The 21,324-nt window shown below is 37.5% G+C and overlaps 1 protein-coding gene across 1 annotated transcript in view; it reads right to left on the reverse strand.

Moving 5' to 3' along the window:
* The window catches only part of SPON2 (spondin 2, extracellular matrix protein), a 5,503-nt gene extending 2,135 nt beyond the window's left edge, over nt 1–3,368 (reverse strand). The window contains exons 1-4 of the mRNA XM_010000228.1: nt 3,146–3,368; nt 2,558–2,781; nt 2,099–2,290; nt 870–1,044 (exon numbers count right to left, since the gene is read on the reverse strand). Coding sequence (XP_009998530.1) covers nt 870–1,044; nt 2,099–2,290; nt 2,558–2,781; nt 3,146–3,368 — 814 coding nt within the window. The remainder of the gene's footprint in view (nt 1–869; nt 1,045–2,098; nt 2,291–2,557; nt 2,782–3,145) is intronic.
* Nucleotides 3,369–21,324: the final 17,956 nt, after the last annotated feature.

Consider the following 21,324-nt stretch of genomic DNA (forward strand, 5'->3'; position numbering starts at 1 on the left):
TGTAGGGAAGGAGATTTATTTTATTGATTGTGAGGTGACTTCAGCACAGAGTTAGAGGCATGAAATCTTCAGATATTCTGAAGAAGCTCTTGGTACATGGCAGCTTTTCTAGGAATACTTTGGGGATTTAGCATATTGCTGTCTCTCAAACAGTATTTAGGATGTCAGTCTTATTCTTAACCTTTCCTCTTTGTTAAAATCCACTAGAAAAGTGTAAAGAAAAAATCTCAGTGGACACTGTTGAATTGCTATCTTTTCCATAAGCAAGTATTATGTTATTTATGTATTTGTTAATTTGGAGACTTGAAAATTACCCTTGAGGCTGACTTGAGTCAGTAGTTTGCATATTTTCTTATCTAAACAAAGTAATAAACTAGTATTTCCACAAATATGTCCAAATCACTTGAATTATATAAATTCTTTTTGCACATAGCCATCAAGCCCTGTGATCCAGAAAGAGACAATACTAGTTCTTTTGCTCTATCATAATGTAAAAACTTAAAGATGAATATTTACTTTGAAGTTGCGAAGTGTTTGGGGACAGTAATTCTGACCAAGTGTTATTTATTTCTTATAAAATTCACTGATCCATGCTGCTACTGGGCCTTGACTAGCCCTTGCTGTGGGTATAAACCAAACCTTTGAACCATAGCTCAGATATGCAATCCTTTCCTTATTCTTTCAGAGTTTCTCTTTTATGTCAACTGGCTTATTTTATTCCCTATGTGTGTCTGGAAACTATTCCTGTGCAGATAGGAGAATATTCTGCCTAATCACCTGTTTCATCCACATCACCTGCCAGATTTCCACATATTTTGTGAGTGAATGGAAATAACACAATCAAGCCTACAAAAATACTCATCACTTACCTGAAATAGAGTCTATTATTTCATTGCTTTTAGGTGGAATATCAAGAAAAGGTGGAGGAAGACCAGGCTGGTTTTTCTTTAATTTCACCATTTTTACATGAGCGATAGGTGGCAAAATTTTGAGTTTGGGATAATAAAATGAGTTTGCTGGGTGACTTGGAGAGGAACAAGTGATCTGTGAAATAAAAAGGGGAACCTTAAAGAAACTACATCATATTAGTAAGAAGATAAAGGTAAGATCAGGTTTACACAACATGCTAATACTTTCAGGCAATAAAAATGGATATAATCAGTTTCTATGAACCTCTGTTCACACAAGTACTACTAACAATCCCAGTATCTTTATGCTTTAGGACTGGGCACAATGACTCGTGCCAACTCTAGGACAGAAGGCTGCAGTGGGAGGTATTGAAAACACAGTAATGTCTAGAATTATTTGATTGGAAGAAATGGATCTTACTACAAGGGAGACTACACGAGTATTAAATAATAATATTAGCTATGCTATAGCAGCTGTCATCCTGCTACACATAGGAGGCCAAATGTATTGTTTTACATCTTCTCTGTTCCTTTTCTAATTACTCATTAGCACAGCATTTGGACCTAGAAAAAACTGGCCTTAAAGAAAGGATTAAGTGAGTGCTTACAGTGTTCAAAAAATATGAATAAAAATGCTCTGTTCCCCACCCACCACCTTTATAAAGGAGAAAAACAAAGTATGAGACATATAGAGTATTGAGCAAGCTAAAGAGTTTGAAAGCTGGGTCATTGCAGTTGTGAAGTTCCCTTCTGCCTTCCCTTAGTTCCTTTTCCTCAAATGTAACATTTTCAGGTTTCAGCAATGCATTTAACTGCAACCATATCAGTATTCACTACTAAAAATTTTCCTGTTCATATGCACATTTAGAAATGCCAGGAGTTTTGTGAATAATTTTCCTGTTGTTTCAAGAACTGTCAAAAATAATCCAAAAACATTAAGATTTTACAGAAAATATATTAAATGTAGAGCCAAATTTTCATGAACCATCCACATTTACCAAATTTTAAAGATACAGAAAAAAACCAAAAGCATTAAGGTTATCAGCTATGCAATAAAACCATAGAGAGAGAGCATCAGCAGTCTGAAATACTGAAATCAGCTTCACAAAAGTCTCCTGTGTAGTCAGAAGATAGTTATCTTTTAAAGGGAGAACTCAGAAAATGTAGGTAAGCTATGTGTAAACACCTACCTCTGTAACTGTGTCCTGTGGAATAGTGGCAAAATTTGGGGAGGAAAATGTGAAACCACTGTCAGTTCCAGCATCATATGGAAATAGATCTACTGATACTTCTTCCATCCAGTGGTCTCCTTCACAGAGATTTAGACTGTCAATACCCACAAACCAGTCAGGGCTTGGAACAATTCGTACAACAAATGAAACCTAATGAAACAAAAGGACCCATCAGGATTGCATCACATACTTTGAAAGGATCCAGTAGTCCTCATAGAAATTTTAACTTAAATTTTTGAAAAAAAAATAATTATGCTCTTCTACTTTGTAGAACCTGCACGGTGCTCCCTGCAGTGTGACATGCTTTTCAGTAACTCTTTGAATTACATTATTCCTACAAGTGAGAGCTCAAATATTTAATTTTGTGTGCTAGTGACATAAAATAAACTTTTGAAATTAATATGTACAGTTACTTACTAAAGGATGTCTCGGGTGCACTTCTAATTCAGTGGAGGTTTGTCCTGTACCACTGGAAATGGCAGGAGCAGAGAAGATTCCATGTACACTCTGAATTTTCTCTCCAGCTTCTTCTATTTCTTTCATTAACACCCATGCTTCACCCTTTTCAGCAAAATCACGTACACCATTGCTGGCATATTCATTTTTTTTCCACATGCTGTAGTCAGAACTATGAGTAACACCTATTTGAGTGAATACATGGCATGACATAAAAGTCTGGTTTAGATTGGCCCTATTTCTTCCATTTCTCTGTTTTATTACTGACTTTAAAGAAATTGTGTATAAAAATGAGTGAACACTAAAACATTTGGCTTATCACTGTTTATTTCAGCTGCAGTCAATTGAAAACAGAAGTCAACTGGAAAGAGTTGTTGACTTTTGATACTTCAATTTCTGCATTTCATTCTCAGCAGCTTTTGCTATTTTTTTTCCCTCTTCATTAGTTATCTTAAAATTGGCTATTAGGAAAAAGAAAAAAAAAGCAAAAAAAAAAGCCCACAGTGGTCAAAAGATTTATATGCTTTTTTAAAGCTGTACATCACTTACCTAACAGTGATGACCACTGTGCTGGGGGCCTGTAAAGTGGATACTGCTTAGGGAAAGCAATCTGACTCCATTTCCCTGTGAAGATTATGCTGTACTTAGCAAGATCCTCTGCTGTGCAAAGAGAATCATCACCCACAGGCAAGCTGTTGGCATGACCTAGAATTGTTACAAGTAACGTCCAGATAACTTTACAGGAGCAGTAGACAAACATCAGGTTTTCCATTCCTTTCCAGACAAAAAGAGAAAAGGAAAAAAAAAAAAAAGGAAAAGAAAAATGTTAGCCACATTAGTCACTCTAAACTCAAAATTGAATAGTGGTTGCCTAATAAAATGTGATGTACTGTAAGTTATAACAAAAAAGAAAGCATGTATCTGCAACACTAAAAATTGGTATGCTTCTGAAAACCTTATTATAATGCTTTCAGATTTGATAGTTCCATCCTATAAGTCTGTAACTCTACCTGAGACAAGTGTTTCTACTGAATATAAAAATATCTCAACCTTGTCCATATTACTGCCTCTGAGAAAAATCTGTTTCTGATTTTCTTTTGAAATCTTATTAGAGTCACATCTTGAATTAATTAGACTAGCAACTGTTTCTGTGGAAAACATTAGTGGTATATTTATTCTCCTAAAGATTAAATTGCAGCTTACTTTGCCAAAAGAAATGATTTATTTTAAATTTGTGTTCTACAAAGGCTGCTTTATGGCATAGCATTTAAAATCAAATACATTTCATATTTATATGAATTACTTTGCTGTCATAACTTGTGCATTAAAAATACATTGTAATTGTCTCAGATTGTTTAAGCTCTACAGTTGTTAAAGACCAATATTTTTTAAAAGTTGCTGTCATAGGTTCTGTAAATTTTATTTTTAAATTAATATGGTAATTGCATCAGACTATTGAACTCCAGCAATTTTATGAAATAGCAGCCTTAGAAACTTATTTTTAAATGCTTTTGTCTGTTGAGAAAGCTAAACAGATGTAACCAAAATGTTAATAATACATTAATTTGCAAAAAGAGCTGTGAATACTCACTAAATATTTCCTCTGGAGCACTGGCAGGGGGAGAGCACCTGCTTTTGCTGGCAGCTGAGTTGGTCTGCAAGAGAAGACAGTAGGAGTCTTGCTATTTATGCCTGAAGAGGGTCCCTTTGGTCCAACAGTTATTGTAATCTTTAGACTTTCCAGGTTTGCAAAAAGCATGTCATCTTCTTGTTTGCAATCTTTTTGGATGGACTATCAGAGGTTTCCTGTTAGCCAACTGGTTCAGGTTCCTATCAGAAGACTGTGATGCCGAAGAGACGAAATGCTTTTAAAAAAAAATACCTTGGATTCTTAGAAACAGTTTGAGTTTTCCAGTGCCTTTACAGTTCTCTGCTCTTATTAATGCCTCCAAGCTACACAAATGAACGGATTCCAACACTGAAATATTTCTAGTGAATACACTTTAAATGAGAAGCATGTTTTCTTGTAAGTTTTATTGTCTGACAGATGCTCCCTCCAAACGTTTACAGAGAGCTTGCTCACTCTCACACACCATATGTATGTGTTCAAATAAGAAGGGTGAGGCAGCTAAAAAAGTCAAGAGGGGAAAAAAAAAAATTGCATTTCATAATTGCACATACTCAGGCTGTGTCTCCTACAAATATGAATTCACTTAAAGTAGTACAGTATATATTTTTATATTCTACAGTACTGTGTGCTGAATGATGAAAGTGGTTTTGGGAAGCTCTGAGATTTTTCTTAGCTGTCTTCACAGTAAAAAACCCAAATAAAAATCTTATTCCTGTTAAATCATAAATCCTCTGTAGTACCTATACTTACTAAAATTATTTACATTTTTTATGAAAAATTATATGTAATACAGAGACCTGAATAAGAAATATTGTTTAATATTTATTTTAAAGTATTTTTCCCCACCACCTTTGAAATAAGGGAATATAAGGGTTTTGTGCCATACCTATAGTGTTAACAAATGCTACGGTGGCTGATCAGCAAAGAAGTTAAGTTCAAAAGTTTACAGTGAACCATGAAAAAAGTATTTCATAAAGTTTTCTTTTGGAACTGTGAGGAATGTCACTTAAGTACTTCCACAGATCTCTAATATGATGGTATAGTATCTGTGGAAAAAAAACCAAACAACAACCCAGCATTTATTTTTCAGATGAAACTCAAAGGCCATTGTAAATACACAGTTTAGGTGACAGATTATCTTCCACCAGGAGGTGGTTACCAAACAACCAGTTTGAGCTTTTTGGCACTTTACCTGGAAATTTATCTTCCCTTCTGCAACCCCTCTCCTCCCCCCCACCTCCCCGGCCCCCTCCATGTTAAATCAACAAGAAAAGCCAAGAGATTAATAAACTGGGATTTCTGAATGAAATTTCCATTGATTAGTCTCCTGGCAAAACAGGACCTATTGCAAGTTTCAATACAGATGGATTCAGCATCCATAACTACAACTGCAGTCTATCTAGGTAGATTATGGGAATTCTGTAGTAGGTTAAGCCTCCTAGATATGGACATACCCATTATTTCCAAGGTTCCTTCCACCATTCTACAGTAAAGCAACGTTTTCCCTAATTTATTTCTACTCCAGGAGCCAGAGTCCACTAAGAAAAAGAGCAAAGAGACTTCATGGATATTCCTATACCAGTTCTTTGAGTGTTTGTTGAAGGATGATGTTTGAATTGCATCCAGATCACTCCCTCCCATGCACAGAATTCCAGATACACAGGATTCTTAGGGAATTAAGTCTGTTTTGATCAGAAGTGGGTGAGCTTTTCAGCCTATGAAGCCCTTTGGAAGAACTACACAAAGGTCCTGCAAGCTTTAAAGTATTTTGCTCAGAGTGTTGTTAATATTACTTAAGGCTTCTTTTTGATTACTAAGAAGCTTTACACTTCAGTAATTTTTGTTTATTACAATTCATGAACCAGCTATCTTCACATATTGAAATATACTGTGACACTTAAAGAACAACACTTAAAATGAGAACAAAGCCATTAGCTCTGGATCCAGCACAGAATTATTTAATGTATCAGACTAGCCTTTTCCTTTTGAAGAAAAATTACTGCCAAAAGGCACCTCACCAGACTAGATCATTCTGGTTCCATGACTATGTTACAAACGTATCCAGGAACAGGACAATACATGCAGGCTGCATAATTTGGCACAGCTATTCTAAGAAAAACTTTCTAAATTACAAAAGAAACTGCATCATTGGAAGTCATTAACTTGGGAAGTCATTTGAGGTTTCTAAGTACAGAGTAGACAAACATATAAAAAAAATCACAAAAGTTATAGTTGATTCTTCCCTTGGAATGGAGGGCGTGATGCTCTGTGCTGCTCATCCAAGAGCCTTTCCAGTTTTACAATTCTGTGTAGTCAGTTTATCCTTTTTCTACACCTACATTACTCCAATTCCTTGAGGCTATCATACTCTTCAACATCAGATATGAAGTTAATGGATTACAATTCAGTCTGGATCATTGTTTTCTCACCTTACCAGTATGGGAGTTAGATACTTTGAAGCATTTCAGTTTGAAAAACCAGGGAGGTATATTCTTTCCTCAAAGGCTGCAAATACTCACAGGGAAACTGGATTATAAATCTGTATGCTTGTTCTCTGATCCTGATCCAAAATTGAAGTTTTCTTCCTTACCATTCCTACCCTGGACTTGGCCTTTTTACAATGACATCTCTGCTGTGACAAATTTCTCAGGATTGAAATCTCCAGGACCTACAGCTTCATTCTTATATTTGTTGCATTGATAATGAATGACAAAACACAGTGACTATAAATATACGTAGGTATCTTCTCTCCTCCCCCTGTCCCCCCACCCCTGTGACTGAAGGAAGGGGGAAACAGGAAAACATACCAAGCAGTGTTGTCAGAAAATCCTAACTTGAGGACTCCCCAGTCTGATTTATTTAAATAGAAACTATGCTAAGCATAATCAGTATCTGACATTGTGAAGGACATCAAAACATCAAATGTATCTCGAAAATGGGAAGAAAAAAAAAGCCAAACAAACAACAAATTCAGAAAAAAAACCCTGTATTTCCACTCAATGGACTACTTTCATGGCTGGGAAACCAGAAGGCAAATTTCTGTGGGCCAGGAGTTGGAGAAAAAAATTGCTGTGGGATCAGAACCTATATTTTCATTCCTTCTTCAGTTTGTATGTCCCATCAGAAAGCAGCTGAAAATTCATGGAATACTGGGGAAAAAAAAAATAAAAAATAATTCCATTTATAAACCATTCTGCCTGTATATAAAATTGGATTTTTCTTTTCTTTCTCTTTTACAGAAAAATAGATTTTGTTTTTCAAGTTTGTGTTTCTTTCAAATACAGTTACTTTCTACCCACATGCATATCTCTGTAGACCCCAAATACTAGAGGGAATAGGCATACAAAGCTATTTTTACTGAAGTAAGAATGCCAAAGGGTGTCTTGTGTTTAATTTTACTTGCAGCTTCTGCTGTTTCTTGTCATTAAGAGAACAGTCTTACAGTTTCTGAAGGCTTTACCAAGATTCACAGGATGAAATCTGGAAAGTAAAAAACAGAAATGCTGTCCAGAATATTTTTGTTTTGAATAACAGTCATAATTGTGTCTAAAATAGTCTATATTCTTGCTAAAAACAAAAAAAAAAAACCAAACCAAAACTATAAGTATATAAAAAAAAGTAATATAATAATAAAACAAGGCAAAGTCCCTACTTTGAGATATAGCAGTACCGTCAGTATCATGTTGATTCTTGAATCATTTCCAACATATGAAAACATTTATATGAACATGTTTAGGCTATCACACAAGATTACAGCACATTAAAAGAATGTAAATTCCATTTTGAGTAGTCAGAGAATTATTTAGCCCTTTTTCTGGTAAGCAACAAGATTGCCATGATTAGTTATGACTTTCCTATTAGACTATAAGATTAAGAGAAAGGAGATTCAACTCAAATGATTGCTCTGCATTGTTTGCTCACCTTTATTCAAACCAGAAACTGCAGAAATTTTGTGGTTTTATTCCTGAAGTATTACCACATGTTACAGTTTTATTAAATAATTTCCATTTTGCTGGTGAGGAGTATGTGTGCAACTTTGATATTCACAGGCTGTTTAATACGCTTATGACAAGCTGGCATCTCTTTGTCTACCAAGAACAACATAACATTGTAGCACTTAAGAAGGATTATACAGCCATACTTTCTCTCCTGTAGTTACCATGGATACACATAGGATTATGGACACTCAGCAAAGCCAAAAGGTTTACATTGAGTCAAAACCCTCTGAGCTCTAAGTTGTAAAATCTCAGTGCCAGAGTGACAGGCAGCAGAATATTTTATCACGGAGAAACTGGGGTGTTGGTTTGGAAGCTTTTATAGAATAAAACATTTACATAAGAAAATAAAGCATTTTCAATGTTGGATGGTAAAACAGTAGTGAAGACAGCTTCAATCTTTATTTACCTTTTAAGATAAAAATTTATGTTGCAGATTAAGGTACCTAACTGAGTGTACACATATGTAAACTGCCAATACATATAAAGGAGATCAAATCATTAGAGTTGATAGAATCTAGAGAACTGTTCAATTTTATTCCTTGCATTCATTTGACCAAAGGAATGACTGCTGAGTAGCTCTCTGGTCTCTGCTAACTGTATTGATAAGCTCTCCATTGGTCAGCTCTCAGTTTTATTGACCACAGTGACATTGATCAACAAGAAAAAGCTCTTCTATCATCTTCTGCATTCTTCTATCGTCTGTATTTAAGTCACTTCTAGTATCAATAAGCCTAACATGAAAGCCAGCACTAGCTAAGCAAATTAAGGTCCCCTGTAACAGCCACCAGAGACTGCTTCTCTTTGGGTTTCTTTCCCTGCCCACAGCTTAGTTTTACCCAAACAGTGCAACAACAGCAAATGTATCATCATTTCTGTTTTCCAAAATAACACGCAAGAAGATCCTAGAATCCCATCTTTTTCTGCATCTCTTATTTTCATCTTCTTTGCACTTGTAGAAGGTGGCTACACTGTGTGACAAAGTGCAGAACTGACTCAGTTAATAGCAAATCTTTCTAAGTTAGCTTTTAGCCAAATGAGATCCTTCATTGACTCCCTGTTTGGCACAAGAAACACACCAGAAGAAGCAGCTCCCAGCAGAAAAGAGGGTGGAAGCACTCATGTTAGTGGCAATACAGGGTTCAATTTACATGAACCTAATGCTTCAGGTAACAGCAAAAAAAACTTTCACAGAATCACAGAATCCTAGGGGTTGGAAGGGACCTGCAAAGATCATCTAGTCCAAGTCCCTGCCAGAGCAGGATCACCCAAAGCACATCACATAGGAACGTGTCCAGGCAGGTTTTGAATGTCTCCAGTGAAGGAGACTCCACAACCTCTCTGGGCAGCCTGTCCCAGGGCTCTGTCACTCTCACAGGAAAGAAGTTCTTCCTGATGTTTATATGGAACCTCCTATGCTCCATTTTGCATCCATTGCCCCTTGTCCTATCACTGGTCATCACTGAAAAAAGCTTAACTCCATCTTCCTGACACTCACCCCTTACATATTTGTAAACATTGATGAGGTCACCCCTCAGTCTCCTTTTCTCCAAGCTGAAGAGACCCAGTTCCCTCAGCTTTTCCTCATAATGGAGATGTTCCTCTCCCTTAATCATCTTTGTGGCTCTGCGCTGGACTCTTTCCAGCAGTTCCCTGTCCTTCTTGAACTGAGGGGCCCAGAACTGGACACACCTGTCTAATAATTTCATTGGCTCTCTCCACAGCTGGGATTACTCTTTCATACGAGGAATGCAATCGCAAAATTAAGGTTTGTAAAAGGAGGGGGATGTAGAGCTGATTTCTCTGGAGGACATGAACACATGCTTATGCTGTACAGTTGGATTCAGTGCAGAATTCCCTGGGTTAGCACCAACCGACCTCTCTCTGAAACTCAAGACACTAAAGCTAAGTGACCATGGAGACATGAAGCTAATTAACTGACTGAGAGATGTGATCTATAAATTCAGAAACAGGGTCCCACAAATACAGTTATGTTGCTTCTGAGTTCTGAAGACAGCTTCATGCAGTTGTCTGTGCACTCTGAACACTGACAGCAGCCTCCACACAAGTGCTTCTGGAGGATCTCGGGATGAAACACAATCAACATTGTAGAGAAACCCACAGTGTTTATCGTGGGAAACTTCAAGTCCTTTGTGACCTTCCTCACAATAATTAATATCACCAGGCTTTTTATGCAGTCTTTTATAAATCTTGGGAGGTCAACCCTATTAAATGGATGTTCTTAATTAACGATACCTCTATCATTGTGCTGAAGGAATCAAATAGTGAACCATCCTCATTTGAAATTTTTGGAACCGGAAGGTTATCATAGAGACATTGTGCTTCGTATTTAAATAATTGTTTTATAACTTGGCAATGAAAATGCCTGAATGCACAGAAATAAACTTTCAACAGAATTACTAGCTCTGACAGCAGAAAAAAGGAAGTAGCTTTCATGACATAAAAGCCTATGAGAACAAAAGGTCTTAAAAGTAGTATAGAGCAGAAGAAAAAAAACTTATGTATAAGACATTATTATTTCTGACCACAGGCCAGTATATCTTGCCTACAACAAAAAACTTACTCTTCTCCAGAAATAATGTAGGAAATGTAATGTCCTATTTGCTCTTTGATTAGCAACAGAACTCAGGGGAATTCAAATTCAAAGAAAAATTTTCTTCAAATCAGTATTTTTACCAGCATTGCAGAAAGTGAAATTATTTTTTTTAAAAAGGGTTGTTGTTTTGAAATTGAAGAAAGCTGCTGGTTAAGTAATGGGTTCTCAAATTTGTTGTAATTCTTACTGCTGTTTCAGATCCCTGCATTATTAATAATCATAAGTGCCTGACTGTGAATTTTATTTATTAATTATCACAGTGAAAAAGTGAACACAACAAAGAGATGATACATTTAAGGTTTCTCCATTGTATTCTGCATTAATTGCAAATTAATAGAAATTTATCTCAATTTATATTTCAGGAAGCTGTATTGGTCGTTTGCTTCTTTTACTTCTAAAGATAATTCAAAGTCAAGTATCCTGCTAGGAGGAACTGTATTGCTTAAAAATGCTTGACTAGATTTTTAACTCTGAAACACTAGTATAAATATGAATTGGCATCAACAGAAACACTCTATCATTATGTCAACATGAACATAATCAGGATCTGACCTCTTCTTTTAAAAGATGTAAAACTCATATTGTAATTTCCTCTTGTCCACAGAAAAAACATTGCCCAGATCACATTTTAATCAACCACTCTGAATTCTGTTCGCAGATTTAATTAAGGAAAGATATTATTCTTCATTTCTTGTCCTGACCTGTTCTTCAAAGTTAAAATGCAATTTATTGAATATATTACAATTTATGGGTTCTGAGAAACTGTTCTAGCTGTCGTTTAGACAATTTCTTATCATTATGAATAAAATGCTGTATTAGAAGAAAAATATATATATATTATTGCATTTAATTGTTGCTGTTAAGCTTAACACTAAAGGTAAGTAAGCACAGGACTGGGAAAGACTCCAGTGATCGTTTACATTCTTCTCTTCCCCAGTCCCCGCACTTAGTTTGCTGTATGAGCAATAATAGCTCTGTATGATCTTTGCAATATAACACATTTTTAACTGTCTCTAGAATGACTATAATACAAAAAAAAACCAGAACAATCAAAACCAGACATTTAAAAGTACAAATTTACTCATCTAAATAACATGCCAACTATTCTGTAATGAATGCATTTATTTTTGTATGTTTTGTAAACATCATCTATTAACTTATTTAAGGCTCTTACAAACACCATTTGGGAGGGACCTCTGGAGATCACTTGTCCAAGCTCTTATTCAAAACAGGGCTGTCACCTAACTAGGTCAGGCCAGCTCTGTCTTTGTCTAGCTGAGTCACAAAAACCACCAAAGTTGGAGATTTCCACCACCTCCATGGGTAACCAGCTCCAGTGTCACACCTCACTCCTCGTGGAAGAGCTTTTCCTGCTCAGCAGTCTGAACCTCCCAAGGTGCAGTCTGTGGCTGTTGTCCCATCTGCCATTACCAAGCAGAGTTTTGGCTTTGATGTGTTGGACAGGAAGCACACTTCAAGTGACCAGGCTGCTATTAGATTGCTCTTGACCTCCTCTTCAGGAGACTAAACAAGGTCAGATCCCTCAGACTCTCCTCATACATCATGTAATTTAGTCTAGCTTGTCCTGCATTGGACCTTCTCCAGTCTCTCAATATCCCTCTTGATTTGGGAAACTCAGAACTGAATAGAGTATTCAGTGTTGCTTCACCAGTGGTGAGTACAGGGTGTAAGAACTTCCCCCAGCCTGCTGGCCTTGCAGCTCCTAGTGCAGGCATGTTGCTTTACTGACAGTGAGAACACACTGCTTCTTCTCATTCAACGTGGCTTCCACAGGAATCCTCGGGTTCTTTCCAGGGTTGCTGCTATTAAGCCAGTCAGTTCCCACCCTAAGTCAGTACCTGGCAATATTTTGAAGCAAGGGCAGGACTATGGACTCATTATTTATTATGTTGGCTGCCCCCTCAAGATCATGAAGGTCTGCCAGGAGAACGGATTCAATCAAACACTCTTGTCTTGCTGGTCCCTCTGTTGATTTAGTATTGTCATCAAATTTATCAACAGTACCCTATTTGATCAAGTGCTGTAAGTTTACAGCCCACTCCAGTATGATATAAAGAAATGGCTTTTACCTTTTTTCAAGTGTGCATCCTCTGCCTTTTCTGGAAATCCTAAAGTCCTTCTCTGGGACTTCTCCCTTTAACAAGCCCCTGATAGCTACAAATATTCTGTTCACACATTTATTTTCTGTTACATCTTCTACTTTTCATGTTCAGTCTTCTGAAAACTGCAGCAAAATTTGCTTTCCCTGCTGTTCTAATGCAGAAGCAGATGTCTTTATCTTAATAGTGATTTTGACACGTCTCTTGGCTAAGTAACTTTTGGCAAATTAGATTGTGTAAGAAGCTTACTACTTGTGAATAAAATAATCAAAGATACCATGATGCTGACAGTGAAGGAGTTCTCAGAAGCATCAATCTGCCAAACATTGGACCATCTCCAGCAACAATATCAACATTTGTCCTTTAATAATCATCTCAGTGTTATAAAAACTGATATAAATACAAACAGGCACTTCATTGCATCTCCAGGTAAGTAGATCATCTCTGATTCTTAGCCTGAGAAGCTACTTTTATAGATGCTTACAATGTTGAGAGTAGTGCCTGGCCTGCCTTCTTCCCCACAATAATATAAGTAACATAACTCTGAAAACAGCCATTTATAAAATCTGCTGTGAACTGCATAGTAATTTCTGAAGGTAAATCTGCACATGTGTTATGGTTTGGAAGGGTCCAGGATAATTTTATGGTACAAAGAGAAGAGAAGGCTCTGGGGAGACCTCATAGCAGCCTTCCAGTACCTGGAGGGCCTACAGGAAAGCTGGGGAGGGACTTCTTACAAGGGCTTGTAGTGAGAAGACAAGGGGAAATGGATCAAAACTAGAGAAGGGCAGATTAGGAAGAAGTTCCTTAGTGTCAGGGAGGTAAGACACTGACACAGGTTGCCCAGGGAAGCTGTGGAAGCTCCATCCCTCCAAGCGTTCAAGGACAGGTTGGATGGGGCTCTGAGCAACCTGGTCTAGTAGGAGATGTCACTGCCAGTGCAGGGAGGTTGAAGCTTGATGATCTTGAAGGTTCCTTCCAACACAAATTCTATGATTCAAATCAAGGATTAGAGAGATCTGGGAACTGAGGGATCTAGAGTGGGGGTAGAACAGAGAGGGGTCAGTATTCCCTCCGTCTTCTGCCATACTGTATAAAAGACAGGAGGATGGGAAGTCTGCCCCTTCCTGCTCCCTTCTTTCTTGCTGCTTCACTGCACTCAGAGGTGTTGAAATGGAGAGTGCTGAGATGTGACCAGCTGGCAAGAGTGCACACCAAGTCTCTGCTTATCTTTAAGTAGTGTCTGTCCAAACACTGCAGTGCAAAACCCATTTTAAATGTTACTTACTTGCTGATGGATCTGTTGGTGCAATCCATTCCTCTTGCTGCTGGACATGGTTTTATCTTCTTTATTTTTGGCTGAAAAGCGACAGGCCTACAAGAAGGTTTTCCTCAAGTTTATTCTGCCCTAAAGTGTATCAGGTCAAGAAATTGTCAAGGTCTTGGAGGGACACTCCTGCTTTTTCAGCAGCTTACCACATGCTCTGCAGGATCCAAATCCTTCGGGTGCTGGGAAGAGCCATGGAAAGGTCCTGAGTTAGCTCTGCCGCAAGGGACCTTCAGACACTTATACCTGTGATCACTGAGATCAGTTTTTATATATAATTGTATCTGTTTTTTCCTCATCCCATGTGTTACTCTCCTTTTCCCGTGTCAGTAAACCTGTTCCGGTTTTAACTTCCAGACCTTAAGTCTCTCTTCCTTATTCCTTTTTTATCTTCCCTTGGGAGAGTAGAGATGGACAACAGAGAGCAATTGTCTTCTCTGGTTTTTGGTTCAACAAGACAGCAACTTCTATTACGAACCTCAAACCATTATCACAGGAATCCCATCATTTTGCAGTATCAAATTATTTACACATTTTCTTCATAGAATCATAGAATGATTTAGGTTGGATCATCAAGTCCAACCTTTAACCATACTGAGCCATGTTCACCCCTAAAGTCTATCCCCAGTCATTACAACTTTTAAACACATCCTGAGATGGTGACTCAACCACCTACCTCTCTGGGCAGCCTGTTCCAGTGTCTGACAATCCTTTCAGAGAAAAAATAAATAAACTTCTAATGTCCGGCCTAAACCTCCCCTAGTGTAGCTTTAGGCCTTTCCCTCTTGTCCTATCACTGTTTACTTGTGAGAAGAGACCAGCACCTGCCTTTCTACAATATCCTTTCAGGTGGTTGCAGAGAGCGATAAGGTCTCCCCTCAGCCTCCTTTGCTTTAGACTAAATAGCCCCAGTTCCCTCAGCTGCTTTTCATAAGACTTGTTCTCTATCTTTGCTGGATACCTCAACAAAGCCTCATCAAATATGGCAAATCAGACAATTAGAATTATACTTATTGCCAACTATTAATTTCTTAAACATATCCATTAACATCTCAGCTAATTAGTGTAAGATAACAGATATTAACAAAACAAAGTACGGTGCAGATTTGCTCAGTCAAGACAAAGCAGATAGCATTTATTTTACAAGACTACTACAAATCATGTGGCATTTGGATTTCACTTCATGTTCAGTAACACTGCCAGTTATCCCAAAACAGCAAGCAAAGAGGGTTAAAAAAACACTTTACACTCAGTTTACAGAAGGACCAATGTCTTTTGTTGATCATTCTGTCCTATAGCTTATGGATTTATTTTCCTGGGTTGTATTAGGATTGCTTGAGGATATAAGACAGCAGAAAACATGACTGCCTGTATGGAGGCCCATATGTCTATGAATTTGTAATGTTGAACCAAAGATTAGATAATATACTTTGATGCAGTGTGTATTATGCATGTGTTTTCTTGCAAAACTGAAATATTTGAAACATCTAGAGATAAAAAGGCAGGCAAAAATTGAGGGAAATGGAAAACTCATAGAGTATGCTCTAAGTCTCTTGTGCTAACTAGAGACTAGTTGTCATCACTAATTAGATGAACTTCAAGAGTTTAGACAGCAAGCTTATTTTTCCATGATTTCTAATGCATTATAGGAGCTATTTGTCCCCTTCTGCCAGCAAGACTGCCCAAATAAATTAAACCAAGGATATTTACTAATACTTCTGTACTCATTCCAAAATAAGGAAGAGATACCTTCCATCTCAAAAAGCTTATGTATAAACATTTGCCTTTATGAGGTTCTGCTGTGACTCCGAGGAGGTCTGAGTCTTGAAGCAATACTGACTAATCTTACCTGTCAAATGAGCATCCCCCACAACACTGAAGTAATTCTACTCTCAGTGTTTTCTTAGAGCACAGATAACACCTTAAAATAGAGGAAATGCAGATTTTCTGGACGATGCAGAAAAGTAAATGTTTTGAAAACAAATCTTTTCCCTGTTTTCTTTTTCCTTTCAGAATGAGCCTGTCCTTCCAGATGCTCTGGAATCCAGCAATTTGCACTGCCTTCCTGGGTTGCCGCAACCTTCACACAATCTCCCTCTGGGTCTCTAGGAATGTATCCTCTCCTTGACCTCTTGAGGCTTGGCTGGAGATCTGCTCCATTGCAAGAGACAAACCATGTGCTTTGTCAGGAGTCTTTCAGTCTGCATGCAGACATTGCTATCTCCTCCTTTCCCTCCCCGTCCACCTGACACTGACTGCCAGAGCCAGGAAAAGCAGAAGCAGCCTTTCTCTCCACAGTTGTGTCCCACCCTTCTAAACCAAAAGAGAAGGAAAAAAAACAACCAACCACAAACTAAACAACAGTCATAAAATAGAGGCTAAACCATGAACAGAAAACTCCACTTTGTCACCAGTCATGAAGGCAAAAAGCATTAGAAATTGGACACACTCTGTAGTGCCTCTATCTAAGCTGCAAAGGCTTTCACAGTTTTCAGGCACCCTGTTCATCTTTCAGAGTCTGGATTACATGAGCATAGTCCAGAATGAAGATGGTATGAGCTTACTTGTATTAGGCAATACAGAAAAGAGCAGATGGATAGATCTTCAATAATAATTAAAATGTGTCCACCACTTTTTGTCTGACATCTCTAGTCACCTCTTAAAGATGTTGTTGAATAATTGTCTGTGTGGCTTCTAACACTGCTACCTGTTCTGTGGCATCTGACTGCTTCCTAAAATAATAAAATAGGAGACTCATTCCAGTTTGTGCAGATAAAACCAAAGTACAACATTTGAAAGCTTTTGCTTCAGCAAAACTAAGTGAAAAATTGTCTAATATTGAATGTAGGTTTTTGTAGGAACGTGACATTATTATGAGTTCAAGTTCTCACTGTTGGTTGCCAGGGGAGAAAATAAACAAGAAATAGGAAGTGAACCCTTTTGGTAACACAAATGGCTCTCCCATAACTGTACCTTGTAAGCTCTTCTCTACAGCACCATTCATTGACTCTGTCAGATTTCAAAAACTCTACCAGTTACACTAATCTACACAAAGTGAGGAATTCCAAACTCTGTTTCCTGCAGTCTATCAGCTTCAACTTTGCTTAATGGTGAAAAACATTACCACTGCTGGGATTCACCACAGCCTGTGTGTATGCCAATCTACCTGCTGTTGCTCGGTGCTTCATCTCACCATGTGTTTCTTCTTGTCTATAAACTCCATAGATAAATCATATTCATCAAGTCTTCATAGCATTTTCTCATAGAATGGCTTTTTCATTGCTGATATTTCCTTCAGAAAACTTGTAAATTCTTTCTGAATCACAGAATCTCAGGGGTTGGAAGGGACCTCTGAAGATCATCTAGTCCAACCCCCCTGCCAGAGCAGGATCACCTAGGGCAGGCCACACAGGAACGTGTCCAGGTGGGTCTTGGAACTGTCCAGAGAAGGAGACTCCACAACCTCTCTGGGCAGCCTGTTCCAGTGCTCTGTCAAGTTTCTCCTCATGTTGAGGTGGAACTACTTGTGTTCTAGTTTAGAGCCATTGTTCCTTGTCCTGTTACTGGGCACCACCAAAAAGAGACTGGCCCCTTCCTCTTGACACCCACCCCTCAGATATTTATAGACATTCATAAGATCCCCTCTCAGCCTTCTCTTTTTAACACTAAACAGCCACAGTTCTCTTAGCTTTTATTCATAGGAGAGATGTTCAATTCCCTTAATAATTCTTGTAGCTTTCCGTTGGACCCTCTCCAGTAGATCCCTCTCTCTGTTGAACTGGGGAGCCCAAAACTGGACACAGTATTCCAGGTGTAGTCTCACTAGGGCTGAGTAGATGGGCAGGAGAATCTCCCTCGACCTGCTGGACTCACCTTTCCTAATGCATCCCAGGATACTGTTGGCCCTCATGGCCACAAGGGCACATTGCTGTCCCATGGTTAACTTACTGTCCACTAGGACTCCAGGGTCTTTCTGAAGCTATGTTTAAAATCCATTCCACTGTACTATTTTTTAATCCATGGTAGCAAATATTTTGGCAGTCCCCAGGTTGTTCATGTTCATGCCTAAAATATCAAGGACCACTGCATTTTTCTGTAGAGACTTTCCATATGCCATTAATTGTGATTTTTCACTAAAACCCAGTGTGGTACTGCCCACTGACAGCATTTAGAATATATGTCAGGTTGTATCAGCCTTTCATGAAACCAATTTTCAACTGCAATTTTTGCATTATAATACCCATTCATAAGCTCCATACCTTTCTGAAGAGATGCAGACTATTGATTTAAAAGTAGAAAAAATCCTCACAAGGAGGTGTTTTTAAGTTCTGTAGACATCTTCATTTCACTTCCCAGTCTTCCCATTTCTCAAGGGAAATCTAAGTTAGAGGCTTCAGAGACCAAACTGAAGAACACAGAATATGTCCCACCTTTTATACCTACCTTTTCAGTGTCTGGAAAAGGGAGGCAGCAGTTCTCTAAAGAAACTAAAACAGAAATCTGTGGTAGAAGAATACTAAAATTAGATGTCATATTTTAAAATTTATATTTTTTAATTTCATCCAAGATGACAGGTATATAAATAAGAAGTCTAGGAAGGGTTTTTTGTTTATAAGGAGCCTTCTATTTCCAAGATGTTTAGAGGTCCTGTTTTCTGCATAGCAGAAGAGGCAATATAGCTAAACAATAAACTTGTTGCCAAATCTGGATGCCTTCACAAATTTTAAACTGGAGAAGAGACACCATGAGAATAATTTTTAGGAAATGTTACACAATTTAAAAAAGTAACCTCTGAGTATTCTCATTTTAAAGGAAAAATACAAATATATTAGTTAAAAATATTTTCTTAGACAAGGTAATGTAAAATAGTAGGTTTGGGCCTTGTCAATAACCTACCAAGTTAGAGTAATAATGTAAATGGAAATATGTACAGCTTGGCTGTACTTACACTAAAAGGACAACCAAGACATTCTGCCTATGGAGCACTGAGAGAAGAGTATCATACTTTTATAAACCTGTCTCCTCCAATATGTCCATCAGACTGGCAGATTCTGAAGGGATGTACTAGGATATCACAAATCCTCTTGGCAACAACATCTGGAAAATCTTTGGAAGTAGATTGTTTTTTAGAGTGAAAAAGAACTCTCTTGAGTCATCCATAGTATTTGGCACATGTCATCAAGGCTCTAACTTTTCACTGAGACGCCAAGGTAGGGGAAGGATGTGGATGTGGAACATGGCAAGAAAATACTAGAAGCTTGTCGTATTTACCTCATAATTGAACTCCTAGAAAACAAATAAATAAGTGCATACATAAATACATAAAATCCAGTTACAGATAAGTAATCTTTTCATCTAAAATCCTTATAGATTTTTCATGTTGTGTCACTAACCTCTAACCCTATGCAATTCATTTGGGTGTTTTCAGTATCTGTTGTTTATGTTGTGTATTTTTAAATCTGATGTAATATTTCAGGGCATGAAAAGGCCATTAGGGTAACAATGAATGGTCTTTTTTTTCCAGCATTCCTTTACTAACCTCTCTTGTGTAATGCTCATGTGTATTTATTACTCAAGTATGTCAGCATTACCAAACCACAAGAAAAAAAGGGAGGAAATCATCTGCAGTTGTTGCATGGACTGTTTTGCTTTGGGGGTTTTTTCATATGTACAGTGATGAAAGTTGGTTTCATATTTTGGAAAAACTAAAATATATGTGGATTAGAAATATCAGTCCACAGACCACCTCTCATATGGCCATGATATTTCTCTAGACAATATTAGAGTGACAAAATTAATTAATTGAGAAGAGTGACACAGCAGTTAGATGATTTAGTAGTTTCAGGACTTCTTTGAAATATTTACCTGGCTGAAGCTCTTGCTCAGATTTGTTCTTTGAAATTTTAACATTTCTTTCACCTTATTGCATGGAAGTGTATTTAATTTATTCAATGTGGGGTTTTTTCCCTTTAATCATATACTTAGTAGCATTCAATGATACATTTCTTCTCACATTTTCTCATCATATGGAAAATTCATAAAAATGTGAGAGCAATGCAGTAGATGGAAAGTTATTGCTTTCTCTCCTAAACTGAGCCAAGAGTGATTCAGAATATTTACTAAAATAATCCCAGGACACAGCAATATTTTCAACGTTGGACAGGTGCTAAGTATTTTGTTTTGTTAAGTTGGCCAACCCTCCTTAAATCAAGTACATCCCTTCCCAAGTTAGTTTTAACTCTTTCTGACCAGTTTTTTAGTGAGCTGCTTCTAAACTATCTTACCATATTTTTCAGATTACTGAATCTGCTTACTACTGCTAACTTTTTAAATAAGGGCATAACCACTCGTCACCTTTGCAGAGAGATATTCAATTACTTACACACTTCTTAGGTCATTTTGGTTCTAAGAATCACAGAGTGAGAGTACACCAACATTTTAGCTAAGGTGGTATCTTTTGAAGCAAGTTTCCTGAACATTCCCATTTAATAATGCTTTCATTCATATTATGGACTGGTCTGGAATCCCCACGTGCACTGGATTTTTGAATGAAAGTGAGTAGGAGGTGACATGTGGCAAGCATTCAGTCCACAGCATGACTAGAACTTGCCCAGCATTAAAGCCTCCCAAAATCTCTGAAAGGCAGATCCTTAGCACAGACTGTTACATTTTATTTTTCTACCTATATTGGTCTTAGTTATTTCCTAATGTGGACAGTTTCCAAGGGAACTTTGACTTCACAGACCCTCACAAGATGAAGAACTAAATTCTATAGTCATCTAGACACTTCAAAAGTCATTGAAATGTATATAGGACTTAAGGTTGTGTTAATTCTTCTTTGGGAATTCAATTAATTAATTAATTAATTAAGCCTACTTATCTTTGGAAATCAGAAACTGCAGCAGTTCCACTTTCTTAAAATAAAGATAAATAATAATACCCACTTTGACAAAATCTTATGAGGATAAATATCTTCAAAATTCTGAGCTGTTCAAATGGTGAAATAAGAGATTTGAATCAATCTACAACATAGACTCCT

Source organism: Chaetura pelagica, unplaced genomic scaffold (genome assembly GCF_000747805.2).
Source record: "Chaetura pelagica isolate M959 unplaced genomic scaffold, ChaPel_1.0 scaffold116, whole genome shotgun sequence".
Classification (NCBI taxonomy): domain Eukaryota; kingdom Metazoa; phylum Chordata; class Aves; order Apodiformes; family Apodidae; genus Chaetura; species Chaetura pelagica.